General features: G+C 40.0%; 1 protein-coding gene across 1 annotated transcript in view; it reads right to left on the bottom strand.

Annotated features, from left to right (window-relative positions):
- gucy1a2 (guanylate cyclase 1, soluble, alpha 2) overlaps nucleotides 1–27,500 on the bottom strand; it is a 77,805-nt gene that overhangs the window by 41,789 nt on the left and 8,516 nt on the right. Inside the window, exons 2-4 of the mRNA XM_079822833.1 lie at nucleotides 27,304–27,365; nucleotides 22,564–22,679; nucleotides 15,285–16,093 (exon numbers count right to left, since the gene is read on the bottom strand). Of these exons, the coding sequence (XP_079678959.1) occupies nucleotides 15,285–16,093; nucleotides 22,564–22,679; nucleotides 27,304–27,365 (987 nt within the window). The remainder of the gene's footprint in view (nucleotides 1–15,284; nucleotides 16,094–22,563; nucleotides 22,680–27,303; nucleotides 27,366–27,500) is intronic.

Here is a 27,500-nt window from a genome sequence, read left to right as displayed (position 1 = left end):
CCACTGTACTAACCTTAACCCACACTCAGAGTAAACAATAACCACTGCACTAACCATAACCCACACTCAGAGTAAATACTAACCACCACACTAACCATAACCCACACTCAGAGTAAACAATAACCACCATACTAACCATAACCCACACTCAGAGTAAATGATAACCACCATACTAACCATAACCCACACTCAGAGTAAATGATAACCACCATACTAACCATAACCCACATTCAGAGTAAATACTAACCACCACACTAACCATAACCCACACTCAGAGTAAACAATAACCAACATACTAACCATAACCCACACTCAGAGTAAACAATAACCAACATACTAACCATAACCCACACTCAGAGTAAACAATAACCACCATACTAACCATAACCCACACTCAGAGTAAATAATAACCACCGCACTAACCATAACCCACACTCAGAGTAAATACTAACCACCACACTAACCATAACCCACACTCAGAGTAAACAATAACCACCGCACTAACCATAACCCACACTCAGAGTAAATACTAACCACCACACTAACCATAACCCACACTCAGAGTAAACAATAACCACCGCACTAACCATAACCCACACTCAGAGTAAATACTAACCACCACACTAACCATAACCCACACTTAGAGTAAACAATAACCACCGCACTAACCATAACCCACACTCAGAGTAAACAATAACCACCGCACTAACCATAACCCACACTCAGAGTAAATACTAACCACCACACTAACCATAACCCACACTCAGAGTAAACAATAACCACCGCACTAACCATAACCCACACTCAGAGTAAATGATAACCACCACACTAACCATAACCCACACTCAGAGTAAATACTAACCACCACACTAACCATAACCCACACTCAGAGTAAACAATAACCACCATACTAACCATAACCCACACTCAGAGTAAATGATAACCACCGCACTAACCATAACCCACACTCAGAGTAAATGATAACCACCATACTAACCATAACCCACACTCAGAGTAAACAATAACCACCACACTAACCAGAGTAAATAATAACCACCGCACTAACCATAACCCACACTCAGAGTAAATACTAACCACCATACTAACCATAACCCACACTCAGAGTAAATACTAACCACCATACTAACCATAACCCACACTCAGAGTAAATACTAACCACCATACTAACCATAACCCACACTCAGAGTAAATAATAACCACCATACTAACCATAACCCACACTCAGAGTAAATAATAACCACCACACTAACCATAACCCACACTCAGAGTAAATACTAACCACCACACTAACCATAACCCACACTCAGAGTAAATACTAACCACCATACTAACCATAACCCACACTCAGAGTAAATACTAACCACCATACTAACCATAACCCACACTCAGAGTAAATACTAACCACCACACTAACCATAACCCACACTCAGAGTAAATACTAACCACCATACTAACCATAACCCACACTCAGAGTAAATAATAACCACCATACTAACCATAACCCACACTCAGAGTAAATACTAACCACCATACTAACCATAACCCACACTCAGAGTAAATAATAACCACTGTACTAACCATAACCCACACTCAGAGTAAATAATAACCACCACACTAACCATAACCCACACTCAGAGTAAATACTAACCACCACACTAACCATAACCCACACTCAGAGTAAATACTAACCACCACACTAACCATAACCCACACTCAGAGTAAATAACCACCATACTAACCATAACCCACACTCAGAGTAAACAATAACCAGTGAACTATACCTCACTGTATAACCCCTAAACCGCTTGAATAGTAGTTGTATTAACTTTAGTGAATAAGGCACAATTTGTGAAACTGTAGTTCACATAGAAAGGAGGAATTTAAATATGTATGACACAGCCACTGATTAAGCTGATGGTTAGTGAATAAGGTGGAGATAAAAAAAATTCCACAGCGCTTTAAAGATTTCACCCCATAGAATAACAAACCATTACACCACAAACACTGAAGGTCTTTCTAAACCGGCAGCTGCTGAACTCTCCCTCCTGCGATGAGAGAGTTCCAGCACAGCAGAATCCTGCAGGAACCATCCTGGCTAGAGTTCAAGCTTCACTGCAGTGGAACCGTTTATAGAACGAAGCAATAAATATATAATCGGCCCTGAGACAGACATATGCTTCCTCTGGCTTCAACACACACACACACACACACACACGCACGCACACACAGATTTCCATAACAAACAGTTCAGAGGATCAATCACCATATCATCATCAGACAGATCTCAAGATATGCAAGCAAGCACAATATAAGCAGAAAATCTCTCTGTGTGTTTCTGCAGTCTATATCTGAGAGTGCATTTTATTTGTTGAAACTCACTAAAGTGTCCCACACAAGAGTATGGTTGAGCATCATTCAGAATTGAACTGAGTATGCCTTTAAAACTCCAATTCAATTCATGAGGTAAAAAAATAACTTTTTTCCATGGATGGATGGACTAAAATAAGACTAAAATGCTCAGACTTTTAGTCGACTAAAACTTGACTAGACTAAAAAGAGTATGACTATGACTAAAACTAATAAAAACTAAAATGACAGCTTGACACAAAGACTAGACTAAAACTAAAATTAAAACAGGCCGCCAAAAACAACACTACTGACACCTGACTTCTAATTTCATGATCTGATCCTCGGTTTCATTATTTATCTTCTCTGTCAGCAAAGCCAGCTTGATTCCGAGCTTTCAACTGTAGCGGCGTTTTACATGACAAGACAACAAACGGCTTTCTGTGACAAACTAAAACACATTTACACACATCAGATCTGACAACAGCATCCTTCAAAGAACAACAGATTAAAGAGAACGAGGGGTGAAGAGGGGAGCTTTAGAAAAGACATCTGCACTCCAGAGCGCAACAAGGTGCTAATCAGAGAGAGAGAGAGAGAGAGAGAGAGAGAGAGAGAGAGAGAGAGAGAGAGAGAGAGAGAGAGAGAGAGAGAGAGAGAGAGAGAGAGAGAGAGAGAGAGAGAGAGAGAGAGAGAGAGAGAGAGAGAGAGAGAGAGAGAGAGAGAGAGAGAGAGAGACTTCATTCAGTGTTGGGATGCATTGGGATGATCTATCACATCATACAATATCTTCTTGACACCATTTATTAAAATATTTATTTAATCTTCTTCACACATTTGACTCTACTCGCATTCATTAAAACACATTGTGTACTTATATTGTTAGTATGATTTTTTACATCATAAAATGTCATAATTTAGAAATATAATGCATTTTTCTATCCTGATTTTAGCCCTCTTTCATTTGAAAGCCACGTTTCTAGCATCTGTAAAACTGCATTCTACCATCTTAAAAATATATCTAAATTACGGCACATGCTCTCAATGCAAAATGCTGAACAGTTCATGACCTCAAGGCTAGATTATTGTAATGCTCTACTGGGTGGTTGCCCTGCTCGCTTAATAAACAAACTCCAGCTCGTCCAAAACGCAGCAGCTCGAGTTCTTACTAGAACCAGGAAGTGTGACCATATTAGCCCAGTTCTGTAAACACTGCACTGGCTTCATATTAAACATTGCATACATTTTAAAATCTTGCAAAGCACTAAATGGTTTAGCTCCCCAATACTTGAGTGAGCTCTTAACACATTATACTCCATCACGTCTACTGCGGTCTCAAAATTCTGGCCAGTTGATAATACAGAGAATATCCAAATCAACTGCAGGCGGTCGATCCTTTTCCTATTTAGCACCTAAACTCTGGAACAGTCTTCCTAACATTGTTCGGGAAGCAGACACACTCTGTCAGTTTAAATCTAGAATAAAAACACATCTCTTTACTGTGGCATACACATAAAACACTTTTTCAATGAAATGATTGTTAGGCTGCATTACAATGAACAATAATTATTAAATCGATATGTCATCCTCAATAAACCTGTCTCTGGTGTGATAACTCCGATATTTCGAATAATCCAATCTATTATGACTTCTGAGCTGTAAAGTTTCCGGAATAATAATCATACGCTGTTTGTTAATTGGCCAGAGGAGAACTGCCCCCCCGACTGAGCCTGGTTTCTCCCAAGGTTTATTTTTCTCCATTAGGTCTCCTGATGGGGTTTTGGTTTCCTTGCCACTGTTGCCTCTGGCTTGGCGTGCTCAGTTGGGGACACTACATTTTTCAACTAAATATCCAAATAAATCTAATTATTAAACTAAATTAACCACCTAATCTACCATCTAATTACTGATCTAAAGCCCACACTGTCACTGTATGATAATTGAAATGAACTGATGACATCACCGTTTTCTCCAGAACGGCTATAAGGCTGAAAAAAACACTGTGAAGCTGCTTTGAAACAATCTGCACTGTTAAAAGCGCTATATAAATAAAGTTGACTTGACTATACTCCCTTACATTGCGGTCTCAAAATTCTGTCCAGTTGATAATACCTAGAATGTCAAAATCAACAGACACACTCTGTCAGTTTAAATCTAGACTAAAAACACATCTCTTTACTGTGGCATACACATAAAACACTTTTTCAATTAAATGATTGTTAGGCTGCATTAAGTAGGTCAGCCGGAACCGGGAACACTTCCCCTAACACCTGATGTACTCGTGACATCATCAGAAGAACGGCATCTACGCTAATGATAGTCTCTCTGTTTTATCCCGAGGTTTACTGCAGTCAGCCGGATCCGGGCCGTATCCAGTTCAGATGGTGGACCTGCGCCCAGAGAAGACCAACACATGACCCTGAAGTGTCTGAGAGACCGTGATTAGACTCCCCCTGAAACTGCCTCATCGACACGGCATCTCAATAAACCCGTCTCCGGCGTGTTGACTCAGATTGTTAGAATTTTCCTATCTAATATGACCTCTGACCTGTAAAGAGGAAACCTTTCCCGTATGACCACATGTAGGGAAGATTCCTTTCATTTTCTCAAAGGCAGAGCAGGACACCCAGGACTTGGGGACCATATACAGGCTAGGGGAACTCATATTAATGAAAAAAACCTCATAAAGTGAAATGTTCATGTCATGGGACCTTTAATTAAAACTAAAACTATTAAAAACATTTTTGTTAATTAAAATAAATCCCATTAATATAATTAATATAACATAACATATAATTAATATAATGTAATAATATTTTTAATTAATATAATTTAAAATAATAAATTTTAAAATCTAGAAATTGCAACTAACTGAAATCAGTTTACCTACAATTAAATAGCTTAAATTTAAGTATAATACAATAACTACACTGTAAAAATAAATATTTTTAAATGTTTAAGTACAATCAACTTTCATGTTTAAGTCAACTCAACTTAAATTGTATTAAACTGACTTGAATCTCGTATAACTTTTAAATAAAAGTTGAAAATTGCTTAACTTATTTTGATGAGTTAAAGCAATGTAAAACTGTATGTTGATATAACTTATTGATCAAACCATTTTTACAGTGTAACCATAAATAACAAAATAAAAAATAAATTAAACATAAATAGGAATATTTAAAAAGAACAAAAAAAATAAATAATAAATGACAAAAGCACAAAACGACTAAAAATTGACCTAAAATTAAATGAAAAAACTAATATGTATAAAAAAACTAATTCAAAATATGATAATAAATAGAATATAAATAACCTAAATTCATTCCATAGGTTCATATGTGAAACACGTCTCTGGGAGCTTTCGGCTCATTTTCATCTGCATTTTTATGTAACTAAAGTCAAGAGAGAACCGTCATAAACTCCTGATCTTCTATTGCACAATAGATTGAGGACAATATTACCTGAAAACACACACACGGACTTTAGATGCATTCATTCTGCTCCTGTCCTCTGTTTAAGACGGATTCAGTATTATGCAAACTCTCTTAGTGCTGACACTGTGTTATGCTTTTTATTCATATTTGTTCACATTTATCTTCCTCAGTCCAGTAGCCAGCTTCAGGACACACACACACACACACACACACACACACACACACACACACACACACACACACACACACACACACACACACACACACACACACACACACACACACACACACACACACACACACACACACACACACACACACACACACACACACACACACACACACACACACACACACACACACACACACAGGAGAAACTTGGTAACAAAGCACTTTTCTTTGCTAACACAATCAGCACTGTACCCTTGAGCGAGGCGCTGATGTCTCCAGCGGGACGGCCTGTTCCCGCCATCAGCACCCTGCAAATTACTCAGATAAAAATAAATACTCCTGATAAATGACGCAGAACCAAGACGAAACCCTGAAATGTATCACTGCTTTTGAATGAGCTCGGCGTTGAGAAGAAAGTGAGGTTCAGTTCTGACGGGACAGCGGGAAAAAACTATAAGGTAAATGCCAATGGTGAAACGCAAGCGGTCAGGTATTCACGCATAGGTAGGATAGCACAATGAACAGGCATTTACAGGGGACAAAACGCAACTCGCATCTTTTGTTCAGAAGTCGTAATCGCAAGTTCAGTGTTGTTATCATTAAAGGGGTGGTTGCATGCGATTTCACTTTTTTAACTTTAGTTAGTGTGTATTGTTGCTGCTTGAGCATAAACAGTATCTGCAAAGCTACAGCGCTGAAAGTTCCATGCAAACGGAGATATTGTCTTTTAAAGTTATGGCAGTTTATTGCCTACAAAAAACGGCTGGTTTGGACTACAACAAGCTTCTTCCCGGGTCGGTGACATCATGAACACCTGCTATTAACATAAACACTGCCCCCGCGAACACGCAACAAAGTGGGCGAGGCCACGTCGCAGTCATTACGAAAGAGAGAGAGAGAGAGCTGTTGTAGAACTACAAACTACATCTGGCCATCTAACCAATCTAAGGCCATTGCGTTTTTCGGAGGGATGGGCTTCACAGAAGCAGGAAGCAAACAAGTCGTTCAAAGGACAGTGGAGACAGCTGTGTGGAATAAAGGTAAAAGAGATCCAGCATCTGGCCACATGGTGCACTGATAATAACCTGCTCCTCAACACCACCAAAACGAAGGAGCTCATCGTGGACTTCAGGAAGGAGTCAAGAGGCACACACGACACCATCCACATCAATGGAATGGCTGTTGAGCGTGTCTCCAGTTTCAAGTTCCTGGGGATCCACATCTCTGCGGACATGTCGTGGACGACCAACACCTCCAGCCTGGTCAAGAAGGCTCACCAGCGCCTCTTCTTCCTGAGGACACTGAGGAAGAATCAGCTCTCCTCGGCTATCCTGGTGAACTTCTATCGCTGCGCAATAGAAAGCATCCTGACCAACTGTGTGGCAGTGTGGTATGGGAGCTGCTCTGTTGCGGAGCGCAAGGCACTGCAGCGGGTGGTGAAAACTGCCCAGCGCATCACTGGGACTCCACTGCCTGCCATCGAGCACATCCAGAGGAAACGCTGTCTGCATCGAGCTCGCAGCATCCTCAAGGACTCCTCTCACCCAGCCCACAGACTGTTTTCTCTCCTGCCCTCCGGCAGGCGTTTCAGGATCCACCGGACCAGGACCAGCAGACTAAAGAACAGTTTTTTCCCCAGAGCTGTCTCTTTATTGAACTCAAACCCCCGTTGATCCACTTCCCTCATAAACTGCTAACTCTCCTACCTCACATCTTCCTTCACTTTGTTATTTGCACTACCGACTGTTTATCACAGTAACAACTGTTTACATATGCATCTTACACTGCCATATCTTAACTGGATTATGCTCATTTGCACTGCCGACTGTATTTATAGTACCAATGTTTACATTTGCATTTTGCACTGTACTTCTAACTGTAATATGCAACCACTTTCCACTGCACTTTACACTTTTTTTTTTTTTTTTTTCCGGATAGCTCTGTCCATAATTTATTGCACTACCCTAATCCACTGCTATTCCTCATATTAGCCTAACATATTATTGTATACCTCTATCTGTAAAATTCTGTTTATAGTAATAGCCATCTGTATATTGTATTCATAGAACATATTCACCTGTAAATTCTGTTTATAGTAATAGCCATCTGTATATTTATTCACTGTACATATTCACCTGTAAATTCAGTTCTGTTTATAGTAATAACGTCTCTCTATTTATACATATTTATACATATTCAGTACATATCCATGTCCTGCACTTACGCATCCATTGTATATCCTGCACTTGCTGCTATTGCACTTCTGGTTAGACCTAAACTGCATTTCGTTGCCTTGTACTTGTACTTGTGTAATGACAATAAAGTTGAATCTAATCTAATCTAATCTAAAATATAAGAAAACTAAGGCGTAAAAAAAAAAAAAAAGTATTAAGACATGTTATACTGCGCCCCATAAACACAACTAAGCCTAGAAAAAAACCACGGAACCACCCCTTAACTCAAACTCCCCAGTTTCAGCAGCCGTCAGTTCTCACCACGGCTTTGAAAAATGCTATAAAAGTGGGCGTGGTTAAAGGGGCACTTCAGCGCTGGGAAGATGAGTGTGTATTTAAACTGTGTCATTTATGTAGTAGAAATGTCAAATAATTTTTGTATTTGGTGCCTTCTAGACTGAGAAAAGACATGTGGGTGAAAGACAACAACTCCCAGAATGCACTTGCTTCGCTGCCCTACGAGGCCACTCCCTACACCGGCCCCAGCGTCGTTTTGATCTACAAAATAATACAATCATTTCGTTCAGTTAGAGAATAAACACTACAATTAAAAACTGAACGTGTCTTTTCAATAAAGTGTGAGTGAGCTGAACGAACGTCACAGGACAAACACAGCAGGAGCACAAGAGGGAAGTAAGAGCTGAGCAGAGCTGAGGTAACGTTAAGCGCGCCTGTCATTCTCAGCGCGTGTCCAGTCTGGCGCATTTGCTGATCGCATATGGAAGCTAAACTTTCATAGGAATTCATTGAAAAGTTGAAACACTCACTTTGCTCTGCATCGCATTATGAATGTCCGAGGCCGAGCCGAGCGCATTTACATTCTGTGTGTGAGATCTCTCCCCTGTGGGCGGGTTGATAACATGCGGAACAGCTCCATCTGCTGGCTGTAGTCTCTAGCCTCTGGCCAAAAAATCCTCTGATGACGATATTTGCGTCATCTGAGGATTTTTTCCAGAAATAAAATGCATAATTCTCTTGTCTCAGGGGGATATGAGGGCAGAAATAAAAAATGTTTACAGTGCAAATGCTGCTGTTGCATATAATGTGCATAAAATTTTTAAATTTTCAACAAAAAACACCACTGTACCATTAAACATTTTTTGTAAACCTTTAAGAAACCATTTTTAAAACATCTTTAAACATTACATAGATAGATGGACCAGATATTCCTAACACTTAGTTAAGGGTTACTAGTTGGTTTGCAAACTGTCTATAAACATTATCTGGATGGTTATTATAAAGTTGCAACAGATGACTATAATACCTTGTTAAATAGTTAAAGGTAGGGTAGGTAAGAATGATCTAAAACACTTTTGTCCAAATTTGTTTAAACTTGCTTTATATGTCACTACATAATTAAAATGTAAGTACTCTGAAAAAGAGAGTATAAAAATCGAGTGACTCTAGACTTTTTAATCTGCAATAAACACCGCTCATTATTTTCGTTCGGGCCGAATCAAGTGATTGGCTTGGGCGCCTGTCACTCTCTCTCGCTACCATGGCAACCGCCGCTTTTGCTCCAGGATCTGCCCACATGCGCACCAGTGTTGCCAAGGGCTACTTCAACACTGTTGCCGCGGCTGTTTTTCATGTCCGCGGGTTGAAGCGACCCCAATTATGTGATATTTTGCCCCGGGATTTGCGAATTTTAGCAGGCAGCCCTACCAAAAAGACACATATTTTACCCCCCAAATGCGATTTTTACCGGAGAAACATGATTGGGCTTGTTTTGGGCTAGTTTTGAGTAGCAATTGGGCGAATTTTGTTATGAAAACCTGGCAACCCTGGCGCACCCGTTTGATTTGAGTTCATGTGTTTGTGTGTGGGTGTGTGAGTGTGAGTGCGTGTCTTTGTGAGTGTGTGCGTGTGTTTATTTGTGTGTGTTTGTGAGTGCGTGCGTGTGCGTGTGTGTTTGTGTGAATGTGAGAGTTTCAAGTTCAAGTTTCAAGAGTTTTATTTGTCACATACACAGTTATATACACAATATACAACTGGCAGTGAAATGTAAACAGGTCCGCTCCATGGACAGTGCAAATAACAGTTACAAGAAATTAAATAGAAATAGAATAAAATTAGAATAAAAAGTATTAACATAAGTAGAATTATAAATAAATCAAGTTAAGATAAAAATAGGAAATAAGATAAAAATAAAAATATAAAAAGTATGTGGGTATGATAAGTGAGATAAACTGTAGACTTAAAAATAAGTGGTTAACATAAAATATATAATATGTATATATAAAGAAGTATAATGTGCAAGGTTTATTACAGGTTGTTACGCAGTAACAATAGGGACGTAAAGTGCAGTGCAATTGCAGTATGTGGATGTTAATGTTAAAAGACTGGATGTTTATGTGTGTGCGGGGGTGAAGTGAGTCACGTGACTGAGTTCAGGAGTCTGATGGCCTGGGGGAAGAAACTCCTCCTGAGTCTTTCAGTCTTTGCCATCAGGCTACGGAAGCGCTTACCAGATGGCAGCAGGGTGAAGTGAGAGTTTGCAGGGTGATTAATGTCTCTGATGATTTTAGTAGCTCTACCTCTGCAGCGTTTGGTGAAGATGTCCTGCAGAGACGGGAGAGCTGAGCCTGAGATGCGCTCAGATAAGCGCACCACTCTTTGCAGGGCTTTGCAGTCGTGACTGGTGCTGTTCCCGTACCACGCTGTGATGCACTGAGTCAGGACACTTTCTATCGCCCCTCGATAGAAAGTTTTCAGGATGGCTGGTGAAACCCTGAATTTCCTCAGCTGGCGCAGGTGGTACAGTCTTTGCCTGGCTTTTTTCACCTGTGTCTGGATGTGTGTAGTCCAGGTCAGATCCTCGGAGATGTTCACACCCAGGTATTTGAAGCTGCTCACTCTCTCTACCGGTGTCCCGCTGATCATGAGAGGGGAGTATGACCGATGCTGTCTCTTCCTGAAGTCCACAATCAGTTCTTTGGTCTTGTTAACATTCAGAGAGAGACAGTTGTCCTGGCACCATGATGTCAGTTGCTCCACTTCGTCCAAGTATGCCGTCTCATTGTTGTTGGAGATGAGACCCAGGACAACAGTATCATCAGCAAACTTGATGATAGAGGTGGAGCTGTGTGTGGACAAACAGTCATGGGTGTAGAGAGAGTAGAGCAGGGGACTCAGCACACAGCCCTGTGGAGCTCCAACACTCAGGGTGATGGAGGTGGAGGTGAACTGGCCTACTCTCACCGCCTGGGGTCTGCCAGTGAGGAAATCTTCAATCCAGAGGCAGAGAGAAGAATTCAGGCCTAGATCCAGGAGTTTGTGTGTTAGCTTAATGGGAACTATGGTGTTAAAGGCTGAGCTATAGTCAATAAATAGCAGCCTGACATAGTTCCCACTTTTGCTGTCGATGTGAGTGAGGCAGGAGTGAAGGACGTGAGAAATGGCATCTTCAGTCGATCTATTGGGACGATAGGCAAACTGAAGAGGGTCCAAAGTGTCAGGAATGGAGGAGCAAATGTTGTTTTTAATGAGTCTCTCAAAGACCTTCATGACTAAAGATGTGAGAGCCACTGGACGATAGTCATTTAGGCAAGAGGGTTTACTGATCTTAGGTACAGGGATGATGGAGGATCGTTTGAAGGAGGTGGGGACAACAGATGTAGCAAGGGACTCGTTGAATATGGATGTAAAGAGCCCTGCGAGCTGATCAGCACAGGACCGCAGAACACGACCTGAAATACCATCCGGCCCAGCAGCTTTCCTGACATCCACACGTTTGAGTGCCCTCCGAACCTCGTCCTCCGAGACAGAGATCACGTGACCGTTGCTGCTCTGAGGGACTCTCTCTGACGCGTCACTCGCCGGAGTCGCGCTGCCGCGATTACCATCAAAGCGAGCGTAGAAAGAGTTTAACTCGTTCACCAGTAACGGATCAGCTCTCACCTCTGCAGAGGATTTATGTGTGAATAGTGTGAAGAGTGTGAATGTGTGTGTGTGTGTGTGTGTGTGTGTGTGAGAATGTGGGTGTGTTTGTGTGTGTGAGTGTGTTTGTGTGCGAGTGTGTGTGTGTGTGTGTGTGGTAACGCGGTAACGCCTCTCTCCAGGACATCGGAGCATAAACTGCATCTCTCTCCAAATCATTTCATAATAATCTGCACAGATTTCGGAATAATCCTCCGGGTTTGGCAACAGCTTTCAGCGCTGGCACATTCCATAATTAGTGCATGTACTGTCGAATATTGCCAGAAAGTCATGTCAGAATGATGGTATTTATGAGATGAGCAGACACAAAAACACTTCCACAATCTTGTCATTTTAAGTGGGACACCTGGGATTTTCTCAGAGACAATGAACGGATTATGAGTGAAGCTGATTTGGATCATTGTACATTTTGATTCGCTTTAATGCCTTCTGACTTTGCTCTTCTTCTTGGTACACTACCAATAACACATTTTAACGAGACCATTTAATTCCTGCCAAAATTACTTGCATTACTGTACACACACACACACACACACACACACACACACACACACACACACACACACACACACACACACACACACACACACACACACACACACACACACACACACACACACACACACACACACACACACACACACACACACTTTTCCCAACCAATCAGCTCATCGGTTCATGTGTCTGGTATTTTCTATTGGCTAGAATCAGAGCTAATGATGCCCAAACTGTGAACGAATCAATTTGAGAGTCGGTTCTGTTTAATGAATCTAATGAATGCTAATTAATGTTAGCAATGTGCTAAATATGTTCATTTGGGCTAGCAACATGTTAAAACGTACTAGCAGCATGTTAATTCATGTTAGCCAGGTGTTAAATCCTGCTAACAATGTGATAACATTAGCAACATGTTAAAACATGTTAGCAAAGTGATAAAATGCTAATTCACGTTAGCCAAACATTGAATCATGTTAGAAATGTGATTAAACGTTAACAACATGCTAATTCATGTCAGCCAAGTGTTAAATAATGCTAGCAATGTGATTAACAGGTTAGCAAAATGTCAATTAATGTTAACAGCAATGCTTAAACAGGTTAGCAATGTATTAAATCATGCTGACAACATGCTAAATCATTTTAGCCAAGTGTTAAATAATACTAGCAACGTGATAACAATGTTAGCAAAATGCCAATTAATATTAGCAGTGATGCTAAAACAGGTTAGCAATGTGTTAAATCATGCTGACAACATGCTAATACATGTTAGCCAAGTGTTAAATCGTGTTAGCAGTGTGATAAAACGTTAACCATATGCTAATTAATGTTAGCAACAATGCCAAAAAATGTAAGCAATGTGTTTCATTGTGCTAACAACATGCTAATTCATGTTAGCCAAGTGTTAAATAATGCTAACAACGTGATAAAAATGTTAGCAAAATACCAATTAATGTTAGCAGCAATGCTAAAACAGATTAACAATGTGTTAAATCACGCTGACAAAATGTTAATTCATGTCAGCCAAGTGTTAAATCATGTTATCAATGTGATAAAACATTAGCAACATGCTAATTAATGTTAGCAAAATGTTAAAACATGTTATCAATGTGTTAAATCATGCTAACAACATGCAATTAATGTTATTCAACTGCTAAAACAGGTTAGCCAAGTGTTAAATAATGCTAGAAGTGTGATAAACCGTTAGCCATATGCTAATTAATGTTAACAACAAGTTACCAATGTGTTAAATCATGCTAACAACATGCTAATTCATGTTAGCCAAGTGATAAATAATGCTAACAGTATGATAAAACGTTAGCCAAAATGCCAAATAATGTTAGCAACAATGTTAAAACATGTAAGCAATGTGTTAAATAATGCTAAAAACATGCTAATTCATGGTAGCCAAATGCTAAATCATGCTAGCAAAAGTGATAAACATTAGCAACATGTCTGGTATTTTCTATTGGATAGAATCAGAGCTAATGATGTCTAAATTGTGAATGAATAATTTTTGAGTCGGTTCTTTTTAATGAATCATTAAAGCAGCACTAGGTAGTTTTTGCTCTCGGGCTCCCCCTACAGTTGGGAAACAGTATTGTCCTCTATTACTGTCGTAAACTGTCATTCTACATCAGGGGATGCATCGCACGTGCATTTGTTGACATGACAACTATGATAGCCCTGAACACTGCGGGAGGAGTTCACCTGTCTATGGATTTCACATGCAGGTGTTCTGCTTGCGTCGCGTGTGAAACGTCTTCATCCCAGGTACAGTGGCATATGTTTCAGCATGTCATATGAATATAATTTCATGGGTTTTATTTTTTTCAAACGCCAAATGATCGCGATTCTCAAGTTTACAAGCCAGCATCATTATAGTAGCCTAGTCTATTGGTTACCGTTTTACAGAATCTATATGATACTTCAATTCAATGTTTGAGTGGTAGGTAATCACCATATATCGTCAATATTATCATATCAAGCTACCATAGATGAATCTGCAAATTTGAAAAATCGATTTGCATTATAGCTTGAGGCAGGACAAATAAACAAATATCACAGACATGTTAGGTATCCTAAAATATGATTTTGTACGTCTTATCATATGTATTTACTTGCAAGAATGTAGCCCCTCCTCCTTCAGCTTACGCCAACGAGCAAACGCTGGCCCAATGTTGATCCTCGTCCTGCCTTTAATCCCATCACTTTCTCGTTTCCTCTTTTTGCTTTCCTCCGACAAAACCTTTGCTTTCTTCTTTTTCTGTGCTGCTTCGGCCATGACTATAACATTCGGCAAACAAATGATAGTTTGGCTCGCACGTCCGAATTTAAGGAAGTGGGGGTGGTGGTGGAAGTGACGTATATGCCGTAAAGCGGTCGAATTTTGTAGTTCTTTTTGTTCTCGGGTTACTACCCGAAACCTGAAGTTTAAAAGTACAATTAAAAAACGATATAGACCCCGTCAGGCTATGGCAGACGTGTCATTCAACCTATTGTAAGTCGATGTATCATCACAAGAGGTTTGAAAATATATTATAAAGGTTGAAAAGTTACCTAGTGCTGCTTTAAGAGTCTGATTCAGTGTAATAAAAAAAATGTAGGACCTAGAGATCAGTCACGCAACTGCGCCTCTTACCTTCTCTCTGCCGTCGAGTGCCGATCCGTCTGGGCGTGTGCGGATGGTGAATGGCGTGGACAGCCGCAGGAGGATGTTCTGGAAGGAACAGGGAATTCTGGGAGACACCAGTTCAAAGCTGTTGCAGAATGTGAGTGTCCGGTGCGGGTCGCTCTTGGCCTGTTTCCGCAGTCCCTCCCCGACCTGCAGAACCTCCATGTTGGGTCCCAGGACCAGGTGGAAGGGAAAGGCCCGGCAAAACGTGCTCAGGCCGATGCGCAAATCCAGCGGCGAGCGCGACAGCTGGCGAGGGGGCAGGGACGAGGGCACGGGTGGAGTCCGAACCTCTCGAATGAGGAAGGACAAACAGGCTGGGGATGAAGAGGACGGCGGAGATGGAGACGACGAGGGGGAGGAGTCCGCCGAGAGCTCGCCGTCCTCATTGGCTGTGTGCAGCCACGTGGGAGGGGCTTCCTCCACCAAAACATCTGATTGGTAAATGCGCCGGGCGGCGGCTCGAATCAATCCCGGCATGGCCACGCCCACGGTAGGGTCGGGGTTGAAGCAGTGGAGGAGAAGAGTCCGTCCCCCTTCGCTCTCCGCGTTTGGCTCCTCCTTTTCCTGAGGAGCATCTTTGCATAGGAAAGAGGGAGCCTCGGACGAAGCTCGGCGGCCGCAGGACGTCCTGATGTGTTCTAGAAGAGCGTCGAAACCATTGAAGAAGTCCTGGAGGTTCCCGCCGAGCGCTCGCAGAACCCTCTCGTTCTCCTCCAGACACAAACCAAAGAATTCCTCCCCGAATCGGCCGCGAATGGTGGCAAAGTCCACGCCTGCGCAAAATAATGCAAAAAAATTGTTCCAATGAAAATACACGACCAGAACTTACTGTCTGATCTACTATTAAACAACTTTTTGAACAGTATCTCCTAGAGCTTTCAAGCTACAACCACCAAACTCAGCCCAGAAACTTCAGACTGTCTTGACGCGGTGTGCTTTAACTTTTCTAACTGATTCGACTTATGGTTTTCATATAAATTAATATTAAAAATCATAAAAGTCCCGTAGATTTTCATTGAGGGGTTATTAAGCTTCATCCCCTACGTATCTATCATTGTAAAGACTAGCAACTACCTTAGAACAAATGCTAGTAACATGCTAATTCATGCTATCAACATGCTAATTCATGCTAGCAAAATGCGAATTAATGCTAACAACATGCTATTTCATGTTAGAAAATGTTAATTCATGTTAGTGAAGTGTTAACAAAATGGTAATTCATGGAACAAAGCGTTAAAAGATGCTAATAACATGTTAGAACATGCTGGCAACATGTTAATTCATGTTTGCAAGTGTTAAATCATGTTAGCAATGTGTTAAAATACGATAATTAATGCTAACATGTAAGCAACATGTTAATTAATGTTTGCAAAGTGTTAAATCATGTTAACAAAATGGTAATTCATTGTAACAATGTGCTAAAAAATGCTAACAAAATGCTAAAACATGCTGGCAATTGTTAATTTTGTGTTAAATGTGTTAAATCATGCTAGCTATGTGTTAAAATGTTAACAACATGCTAATTCATGCTAGAAAAATGTTAATTCATGCTAGCAACAAGCTATTTCATGTTAGAAACATGTTAATTCCTGTTAGCAAAGTGTTACAATATGCTAATTTATGTTTACATGTTAGCAAAGTGTTAAATCATGTTAACAAACTGGTAATTCATGCTAACAATTTGTTGATTAATGTTATATGTGATAAAACATATTAACAAAGTGTTGATGAATGTTAGCGATGTGATAAACATTAACAATGTGTTGATTAATGTTAACAATGTGATAAAAAATGCTAACAATTTGTTGATTAATGTTAGCAATGTGATAAAAAATGCTAACAATTTGTTGATTAATGTTAGCAATGTGATAAAACATGCTGACAATTTGTTGATTCATGTTAGTAATGTGATAAAACCTGCTAATTCATGCTAACTATGTGTTGATTAATGTTAGCAATGTGATAAAACATGTTAACAATGTGTTGATTAATGTTAGCAATGTGATAAAACATGCTAACAATTTGTTGATTCATGTTAACAATGTGATAAAACATGCTAATTCATGTTAACTATGTGTTGATTAATGTTAGGAATGTGATAAAAATGCTAACAATATGTTGATTCATGTTAACAATGTGATAAAAAATGCTAATTAATGCTAACAATGTGTTAAATTATGCTAACAAAATGCCAAAACATGCTGACAACATGTTAATTCATGTTATCCAAGTATTATAATGCTAGCAACAAGTTTAATTGTTAACAACATGCTAATTCATGCTACCAATCTGTTAAACCATGTTATCCACATGCTAATTTAAGGTAGCAGTGCTACACATGCTAGCAAACATGCTAAATCATGTTAGCCAAGTATTAAATAATGCTAGCAATGTGTTAAAATGTTAACAACATGTCAAACATGCGAACAACATGCTAATTCATGCAACCAATGTGTTAAATCATGTTATCAACATGCTTATTTAGGTTAGTAGTGTGTTAAAACATAATAGCAATATGCTAATTCATGATAGGAATATGCCAATTCATGTTAACAACATGCTACCTCATGTTAACAATGATACGTCCCATTATCAACATGCTAATTAATGCTAGCAACCTGCTAAAATCATGCCTGCAATATGTTAATCAATGTTAACAACGTGTTAAAATATGCTAACAACATACTAATTAATGCTAGTAACATTCGAACAACCTGCTAATTCATGTAAGCAACATGTTAAATCATGCTAGCAAATTGCTCTTAACATTTTTAACTTTTTCTGAGTAAAACCTTCAAACCTTTCAAGTTATTTTAAACTTTCAGACCTGGCTTTGTCAAGCCATCATCAAACCTTTACTCGTCTAGTTACTTTTATAATGTTACAAAAAATTATATTTTAAATAAATTGAGTTTTTTAAACTTTCTATTTATCAATGAATCCTGGAAATAAACACTCATGTATTGACATATAAACAAACCACTAAAACAAAAACAATCAATTAAGTCAATAAAATGGTAAACATATACATAATAAGCAAGTAAATATACATTAAATAGTAAAAAAGAAGGGGCCGGGGTGTTGCCAACACCATGAGTTCACATTAGGAGCTCTCTCATGTTTACCATGGCCATTATGTTTGTCTCGCCACATGTTTGGTACAACCGTGGGTTATGCAAATGAAAAATTTCAATATAACTCCTATATAAAGACTGTAAACTTTTGAACAGTGGTGTATATTTAAATTAATTCATATTTTTATAATGCAGTGACCTTTTAATAAGAGCAACACAAAAACATTTATAAATGTAGCAACTTGGTGTGTTAATATGGAACATAGTCACAGGTTATTATTGACATTTTCACCGGATTGAACACGGCTCATGGAGTCTGTATTTAGCAGGACTATCTGTTTTATAAACATGCTTTTACATAAAGATGGAAAAGTTTAAAGGTCTGGCCCCCCAGCGAAACCATCGATTCCCAAACGGATCAATATCTGCAGACCCAGTGATGTTGCTCTGCTGCATTAAAGCGAGATGCGCAGTAGCTTTGGCTGGGCAGGGCTCAGTTCAAATGGCTCATTGCGGTTTATTTATAAACGTGTTCTCGTTAGGGATGGCAGAGTTAGTATCTTAGCAACAGCTCGGGAATGGAGACTGCAGCAATGGAGGGAGTTTTTAGGAAAGTGTGCGCTAGTGTCAGGGAGTGTGTGTATTGAGGTCAAAGTTTTGCCGCGAGTGTGTGTGTGTGTGTGTGCGTGAACTAGAACTGCAAGATTTGGTTGAAATATCGTGACAAATAATGAGACCACTGAATCTGAAAACATAAAAAGTCACATGCGTACTTGACGTGTATGCATTGCACATATAGAATATTTACTATGAAGCATGCTGGATATTTTTTACAAGATGTAATACAAGTCTCAGGTGTCCCCAGAATGCACCTTTGAAGTTTCAGCTCAAAGATCATTTATTACACCGACTGTAAAAACATATGGACGTAGTGTCCGTGACGTCACCCAAAGGATTCTGATGAGCAGTTTTGAAGCGTAAAGTAGGGTCGAGCTGGCCGTCGCCATCTTGGCAGCGTGTCATCGCGCGTCACTCCCAGATAACAGAAAATGGGTGAAGAGGCGGGACGTGGGCGGAGCTGAGGTGACGTGATGACTAACAGACAGCAGATAAATGGCAATCCACCTGTCACTCAAAGTGGACAGGCCCTTAATTATGCAGAACTTTAAGGCTTTATATAATGTAAACGAATGAGTTATAAAAAATTCACCCCCCTCACAGTCGTCATGAAGGGCAAAATTAGCCGTATAGACCAAAACCACAATTTGTCCCAGACAGTAAACATGTGTTCTTCTGCTGTAAAGTTGGGCATTTTAACATGAGCTCAATGAGATTCTGCTCCTTCTGGAGTCTGTGAAGTCGATGAACTGCAGTTTAAGTCACTTCCGTATTGGCGTATTGGCTTCAAGAGAAACTGCGAGAGGTTGCCACTTGGTTGTAAATGCCCATTTTTGAGTGGAAGGAAAGACATGCTGTTTTTGTGCGTGTATCTTTAAATGCAAATGAGCTGCTGCTCTCCGCCCCCTATCCAGAAGAGGGCGGAGCCTGTACAGCTCGTGGCTCCGATACTCTGTAGTTGTGGGAAGTTCGGATCATTTGACTGACTCTGATCTTTGAATCTCATTCAGCAAAATGAACAAATCTTTTTTCAAGTCATTTCGTTCATTTCAGCATAATCTAATTAAAATGTTACATGCTACATTTTTCAACACATTTAGTACTATTGGAATAAAAAATAAGCCTATGGGGACTTGAAAGAACGTCTCGAACGAGAAGACTTGAGAGATTAACTAATCTTTTCTGTTTCCGGTGACTGCATAGCCTTGCCCCTGGGGCTGGGACTTGATGAATGAATGACTCAAACCCGAAGACTCGAGACTGGTGAGCTAATCAATTCTGTTTCCTGTACAGAATATATGGGAGGTTGCGCATGCGCGGTCAACACAAAATGAACGAATCGTTCTCTGAGACAACTCGTTGTTCTCGAATCATATTAAAGATTTGTTCAAAATGAACTAATCGATCATGAACGACACAATCACTAATACTCTGCCAAAAACTGAAACATCTGTTTTATGGTTTTGATGATCATCTCTATCACAGTCACGCTCACGTGACATTGCAGTTCTTCATCATCATAAAAGTTATTAATTGCATGCATTTTAAAGAAGTGCTATTATGCTTTTTCACTTTTTTAACTTTAGTTAGCGTGTAATGTTGCTGTTTGAGCATAAAAAAGATCTGCAATGTTACAAAGCTCAAAGTGCACTCCAAAGGGAGATATTTTATTTATCAGAATCCACTTTCCAAGAACTACAGCGAACAGCTTGTTTGGACTACAACACGATCTTGTGAAGTCATAATGCTCCTCATTTAAATAATCCCGCCCACGGAATACCCAAAAAAGGTGTTGAATACTGTTTGAATTACAATAGTTTTCCAACAAATATCCGCTTTTTTTATACTCAAACACAAACACCAACTAAAGTAAAAAAAGTGAATAGCACCCCTTTAAAACGCAAGCAAATAATAACTTTTATAATGACGAAGAACTGCAATGTCACGTGAGTGTGACTGTGATAGAGATGATCAAAACCAACAAGCTGTACAGGCTCCGCCCTCTTCTGGATAGGGGGCGGAGAGCAGCAGCTCATTTGCATTTAAAGATACACACACAAAAACAGCATATTTGTCCTTCCACTCAAAAATGGGCATTTACAACATGGTGTGATAAATGACCTTTGAGCTGAAACTTCACAGGTGCATTCTGGGGACACCTGAGACTTATATTTCATCTTGTGAAAAAATATCCTGCATGCTTCATAGTAAATATTCTGCATCCGCTATTTACATCTGAGTGAGTGGAGCTCGCTGTTATGAAGGGGCGGGACATTTCCCAAACACACGCTATAAGCTATCCTGTTAATTATAGCACACTGGGCCAGCTAACCAATCACAGCACGTTTCGTATTTCGGAAGGAGGGGCTTCATCGAAACTAGACTGGGGAGAGAGGAGCTGTAGTAATGTAAAAATATGTGAAAAATAATGAAGTTTTTGAACAATCAAGCATGAAAACATATTCGAGTACACCCCAAAAACGACATCAAGACATAAAAAGGCATCATAGGACCCCGTTAAAGCCATATCAGTGCAGATCAGATCATCAGCCAATCAGGACACGGTTCATTTACAATTGGCAACATCAAGTGGCTTCTGTATCTGGATGGCTTAAAGGGGACCTATTCTGCGAAATTCACTTTTATATTGTTTTTAACATATAAAATAATTATGTGTCTACCTATTGTGGTAAAAATCCATCCACACCATTTGTCATTTTCCCCATAAATCTGAAACAGTGTCTGAATGAGCTGTTCAGGGATGTGGTCCCACTGTGACATCACATATGCTTAGGCCCCGCCCACAACCACTGACTGACTCCACCTTATTAGCATAGCCCCTCCCCTGAGTGAGCTGTACACTGTCCTCGCCAGTATTTAACAGCAGCAAATGTATTCTTATTAAAGCTATTAAAGTTATTCAGTCAAGAGCAGTGATTTCGTTTTTCTTTTGTTCTTATGATATTACGCTGCGGTCACTTTAATACACAGATCTAATACACACGTGTGATTTCTTTACTTGCTGTTTATGTTCACAGACATAACCGACTGTGTTTATGTGAACTGCGTGTGTTATAGACATAAACTTGTGTATATGTGACAGTTTAAGCGCAATAAGACGTGAAAGAGAATACTCACGGGACGCCCCGTCTGACATGCAGCTTTCTGTGCGTGTGCTTCAGGTGTGTGTGTGTGTGCACTCAGAAAACCATATCTCAGAAGTTTAGACTGATATGGCTTTAAAACACATGCAGATAATAAACAGATGTTTTAGTTTTTGGCACAGTGTTGGTGGCACGAGTTGTGCAGGCTCCGCCCTCTAATGTAAAGGGGGTGGAGAGTAGCAGCTAATTTGCATTTAAAGACACATGCCCAAAAACAGTTTTTCCTTCTACTCAAAAATGGACATGGTATAAAACATGATCTGTGGGGTATTTTGATCTGAGGCTTCACAGACACATTCCGGGGACACCTGAGACGTATTTTACATCTTGTAAAAAGGGGCATACGCTCCCCTTTAAAGTTTCAGTTAACTATATAATAGCACTTACCTAAAATAGTTGCTGTGTACTTCAGTATTCCTGAGATGTCAGTCTGGCTGTCGCAGCGCGAGTTCTCAAACAAACACTTCTGCTCATCCGACAAGCTTCGTACAAACTCTTGTCCACTGTGTGTGAGAAAGAGTGAGATTTTGATTAACATTTACCAGGGTGGACTTGTGTTAAAAAGTTAGGAAAAAGGCTAACTAAAATATACCAAATATTAAGATATTCCTCATATAATTCCTATGTGGAGGAATAAAAATAAACAAATGAGACTAATGTTGAGATGACAGTGCCAAAAAGTATTTGGACACTTCAGTCACACTAATAGAAATGTTTGTATATCAAGTCAAGTCAAATTTATTTGTGTAGCACTTTTAACAATACACAGTGTCTCAAATGATATTAATCTTAATGCCTCATAGTGACATTTAGCAGATTAGAGCTGGGCGATAATATAGTGTATATTTGCCATTCAAGCAATCAAACTGTTGAGATTTGTTATGTAATATATATGGCGTGATTATACTGGATGCATGTGAATAAAGTTGGACATACAGTATATACAACCCTGGGTGATAATATAATTGGATATGGTTGAGATTTGCTATATGCTGCAATATGTAATATGTAGTAATTTATTGATAAAAAAAAAGATGGCATACACTTTACAAGCAACAGACCCAAACCTAAAATGTCTGTTGGGTTTGAAATGATAAATCATTATATCTAGTGTTCAAAACTGATCAGTTTGTTTTGGTATTTTGGATCACATGAAATGAAATCCATTTTAAAGGGGTGGTAAACCACGATATCACTATTCTAACTTTAGCTAGAGTGTAATGTTGCTGCTTGAGCATAAACAACATCTGCAAAGTTACAACGTTCAAAGTTTAAAGCAAAGGGAGATATTTGCTTTTAAAGAAATCAATTTCTAAGGACTACAGCAAACGGCCGGTAGGCGACTACACACATTCCTCAACCAACCCCAATATTTACATAAACCCCTCCTCCGAGAATATTAAATAAGGGGGGGCGAGGCCATTTTGTATCGCTGTTGTTGTGGTTAGTAGGCTGGAGTGGTGTTGCTGCAATGCAGACGAAACGCTGTTATTTTCCTCCGGATTTCAGGTCTGGGGTACTTGCTTTGTTCAGCCTTCCTAGGGACGGGGGTGCGTTGCAGAGCGTTTAACATACAGCATGTTATATGCATGTGTGTTTGAGACAGAGGCGAACAGGTCGCAGATATATGCTGCCCATCATAAATCACGAGACAGACAGGGTCGGAGGAGAAGACTGGAAAATGTGACATAATGGACAATATTTGTCTGTATTTGCCATACACGAGCCGGGGTTCAGCTGCGCGAGACAAACACTGCCAGTGTGTGGATGCACGACGGGCGCGCGCGGCTCCCGCTGCACATTTCACGAAGGAAAGCTTCCACAATCTTCGCAAGTTCAATGCAGGATTTGCACAACGGCTTGTCCTGAAAGCTGGATTTACAAACAGAAGCTGTTTACGGGCCACTACCTGTAAGTATGATTTATTTTTCATCGATGTGTTTTCCTGTAATAGGTTGTAGCAAGGAAGTAAACAGATGACAACGCTGTTCTGCAAACCAGTCTGTTAAATGCTCATTCATACTTAACGTTATCCGACGAACACCTATCGTTACAAACACTAACGTTAAAATCTCAACAGCGAACTTGGCATTAGTGTAAATGATTCTTTGATTAGAGCTTTTATGTATTGTTTATCTACAGGCATGCTAAACATGGTTCTGTGTGTGATTTGGCTAACTTACTAGTAAAGCCAGTGTTTAGTGTTTGTTTTGGGTTAGTTCTTGTGACAGATATTTGGCTATAATCGTTCTAAAAATACAAAAGTTAAAGTGCCATTCAGTAGCGATCATTATAGATCCGCAGTCTTTACTCTTGAGGACTGAACAGTTTCTGCTCGATCATCTTCACTCAAATGTTCTGGGTCTGATTCGGGCTCAGGTTGGTATGGTTTTATTGACGCCATTGTTTCTAATACTGACCAAAGCACAGCCTCCGGTAAGGGGCGTGACGTTTCCGACAAACGTGCACTAGGCGGTTAGCGAATCACAACACACTGGGCCAGCTAACCAATCTGAGCCCATTGCGTATTTTTGAGGGACTGGCTTCATACAACCCGGAAAGCATCAGACCGTTTTACAAGGAGGGACAGAGCAGTGTAGAATAAAGGTCAAATATATGAAAAATAATGCAATTTTTTAAAAACGAAGCATGAACACATGTTACAGTGCACCCCACAAACACAGTCAAGCCTTCGAAAGAATGTGTTTTACCACCCCTTTAACCCTCTGGTGCTATTCGCGTGGTGGTTAAAAATTACCTTTTTTTATTTCAATGAAATTAATTTACTATATTTTAGTTTGATAATGTTTTTTATTTAAAGCTGCACTATGTACAATTTTTTTCAGGAAAATATCCAAAAACCACTCAGCCAGTGTTATCCATTTTGTTCAGTTGAGTACTTACAATATCCCAAATGTTTCCAACTATTTGTAAATCGTGAGAAATTTCTGTTTTAACCGAGGAACCGGGACGTGTGAGGGAGTCGCCTGTTGGAAGACATCATATCCCCTCGGTTTCTGGTTTTATTCTGCAGAAACGCTTTACTCTCACTGCAGTGTGAACAAGTGTCATAGCAGCCGCTGAGAGAACACACAGAGTAACGCCATCCCATCATCAACACACTCAGATGTGTCTAATATGATCAACAGAGCTGCGTAACCTCACACTCATGAGCGGAGGAGCGACTGTGTCATAATAAAAGTCCCACCGCCGACTGTGTCATAATAAAAGTCCCGCTGCTTGCGAGGCGTGTGTTGCGTTCATCTTATTAACAATCGCTCCAGGGGTTCCTCAGCTCCACAACACTCGCTCCTGCTCGGCTTCACTACAGTAACGTTAATAATCGCATCCATCAACATGATTTCTGCCCGAGTCCGATCTCGATTCTCTCCCACCGGCTGTGAGGTGAAGACCACATGTCCCAAGATTCTGCGCTCAAACGTGCCGTCATCAAACTACGCCTTTGTTTTGAACAGGCGACCTCTAGTGGACGGAAAAGTTACATAGTGCAGCTACAATATTTTGTATTTTTAGGGGATTTTAAGGTACTAAATTATATTTATGCAGTAGTTATAATCCATTTATTCACTTTTTGGGAAATTTTCAGCTTAAAAGGAACACACTATTTTAAAAAAAATGGCAAATTTTCAAACTCCCCTAGAGTTAAACAGTTGCGTTTCACAGTTTTCGAATCCATTCAGCCGATATCCTGGGCTGGCGGTAACTCTTTGGTAATTTTTTTTGAACAAAATGCTAACAGTCTAATCAGATTCAATGATCTATGCTAAGCTATGTTAAAAGTGCTACCGCCAGACCCGGAGATCGGCTGAATGGATTCGAAAACGGTAAAACGCAACTGTTTAACTCTGGGTGGGTCGGAAAATGACTGTTCCTTTAAAGGGTCATGAATCTTGAATGTTTTGGAGCACAGACTGAAGTTTGGTCTCACTTGGCACTTGACAGATTATTACTGAAGTGAAAAAAGTTTTTTAAAAAGTGGCCTTTTTAAAAAGTGAATTTAAAGGCCTGTACACACCGGGACAAATATCGCGCACGCTTATTGCCAGCGTTTTTCGTGACGCTTTTCGGTGCGTCTTGAGTGTTCACACCCAAGCGATTTTCACTGGCGATGCGCCGAGTGAACGCTCCCGGTACACAAGGTGGTGCTGCGGCACTTCACGCTCCTGACACTCGCTTGTCACACAGAAGAAGAAGAGAGACAGTATTTACGCGCTTATGTCTATGGCCAAAACCATTCACACACTTTTTACTAACTGGCAAGCAGCATTAGCAGCTCATCTTCTTCTTTGTCTACTTACTACTACTTCGTCGTATCAATGTGTGCTCGGCAAGAGCGTTTTGTGCTGGAGGCCACCAAGTCGTGTTTTAATGTCACTTCAGCAGCTCCAGGCACGTGAACAAAAGCGCCGATCTCATTGGTCGGCCAGTTTTAACGCACCGCGTCAAAATAAAAAAACCAACCCGAAGCGTTTTTTAAAAATGACGCTTTTACGGCTGCCGTTTTGCGTGTCGGTGTGCACACTCACATTGGCGCCCTTTGTTTAGTCACGAGGCGTTAGACGTCGGCGATAAACAAGCACGAAAATCATCACGAAAACATTTCTTGTTATGAAAAAACACTATTTTCAATTTTTATATAAAATATATATTTTCCAAAACACGTTTTACTCTAAACAATGAAAGCTATACATCGAAACAAGCTGTGCTCCAAATTTGAGTTTGATATCTCAAAAAATGAGCTTTCAGTAACAATTTGTTTGTGTGCAGAACCAAACGCTTCCACTAGATGAAATTCGTCTTCAATGCGCTCATTTTTGACAATTTTTTTAGGACCATTTAACCTTTTCAAATCATGTCCATTTTTTGGTGTGTTCACATAGCAAATGCCAAAACCTTTACCAGGTTTCACACCATTCCGATCTAAAAAACCCAAAATTGACCAAAGAGGGTTAAAAGTGTGAATCTGCTGTATAGAGCTATAAAAGTCCAACTCTTCCGGATTCTCTTTGTTCTTCTCTCAATGCTGTCTAGGAGAAACAACAGCGAGATGAAAGCGGTGCGATTCCTCTCAGGGGCATGTGTGTGTGTGTGTGTGTGTGTATCTACCTGATGTCCCTCTGTCTGTGAAACTCCACTGTTCTCTGCAGGGCCAGCTGAATTGTCTGGGTCTAAAAAGAAGAAAAACAACGCAGTCAAAAGTTGCTCGACCCAGATTCACGAGTGACACTACAAAGACAGCATTAAACTAGTGAACAAGAGCTCTCTCATCACACCAGTCCAAACACGCACGTCCCGTCACCTTT

Source organism: Gobio gobio (genome assembly GCF_949357685.1).
Source record: "Gobio gobio genome assembly, chromosome: 8".
NCBI lineage: Eukaryota > Metazoa > Chordata > Actinopteri > Cypriniformes > Gobionidae > Gobio > Gobio gobio.
Note: the sequence above shows the minus strand (reverse complement) of the source record. Positions and strands in the feature narration are given on the sequence as shown.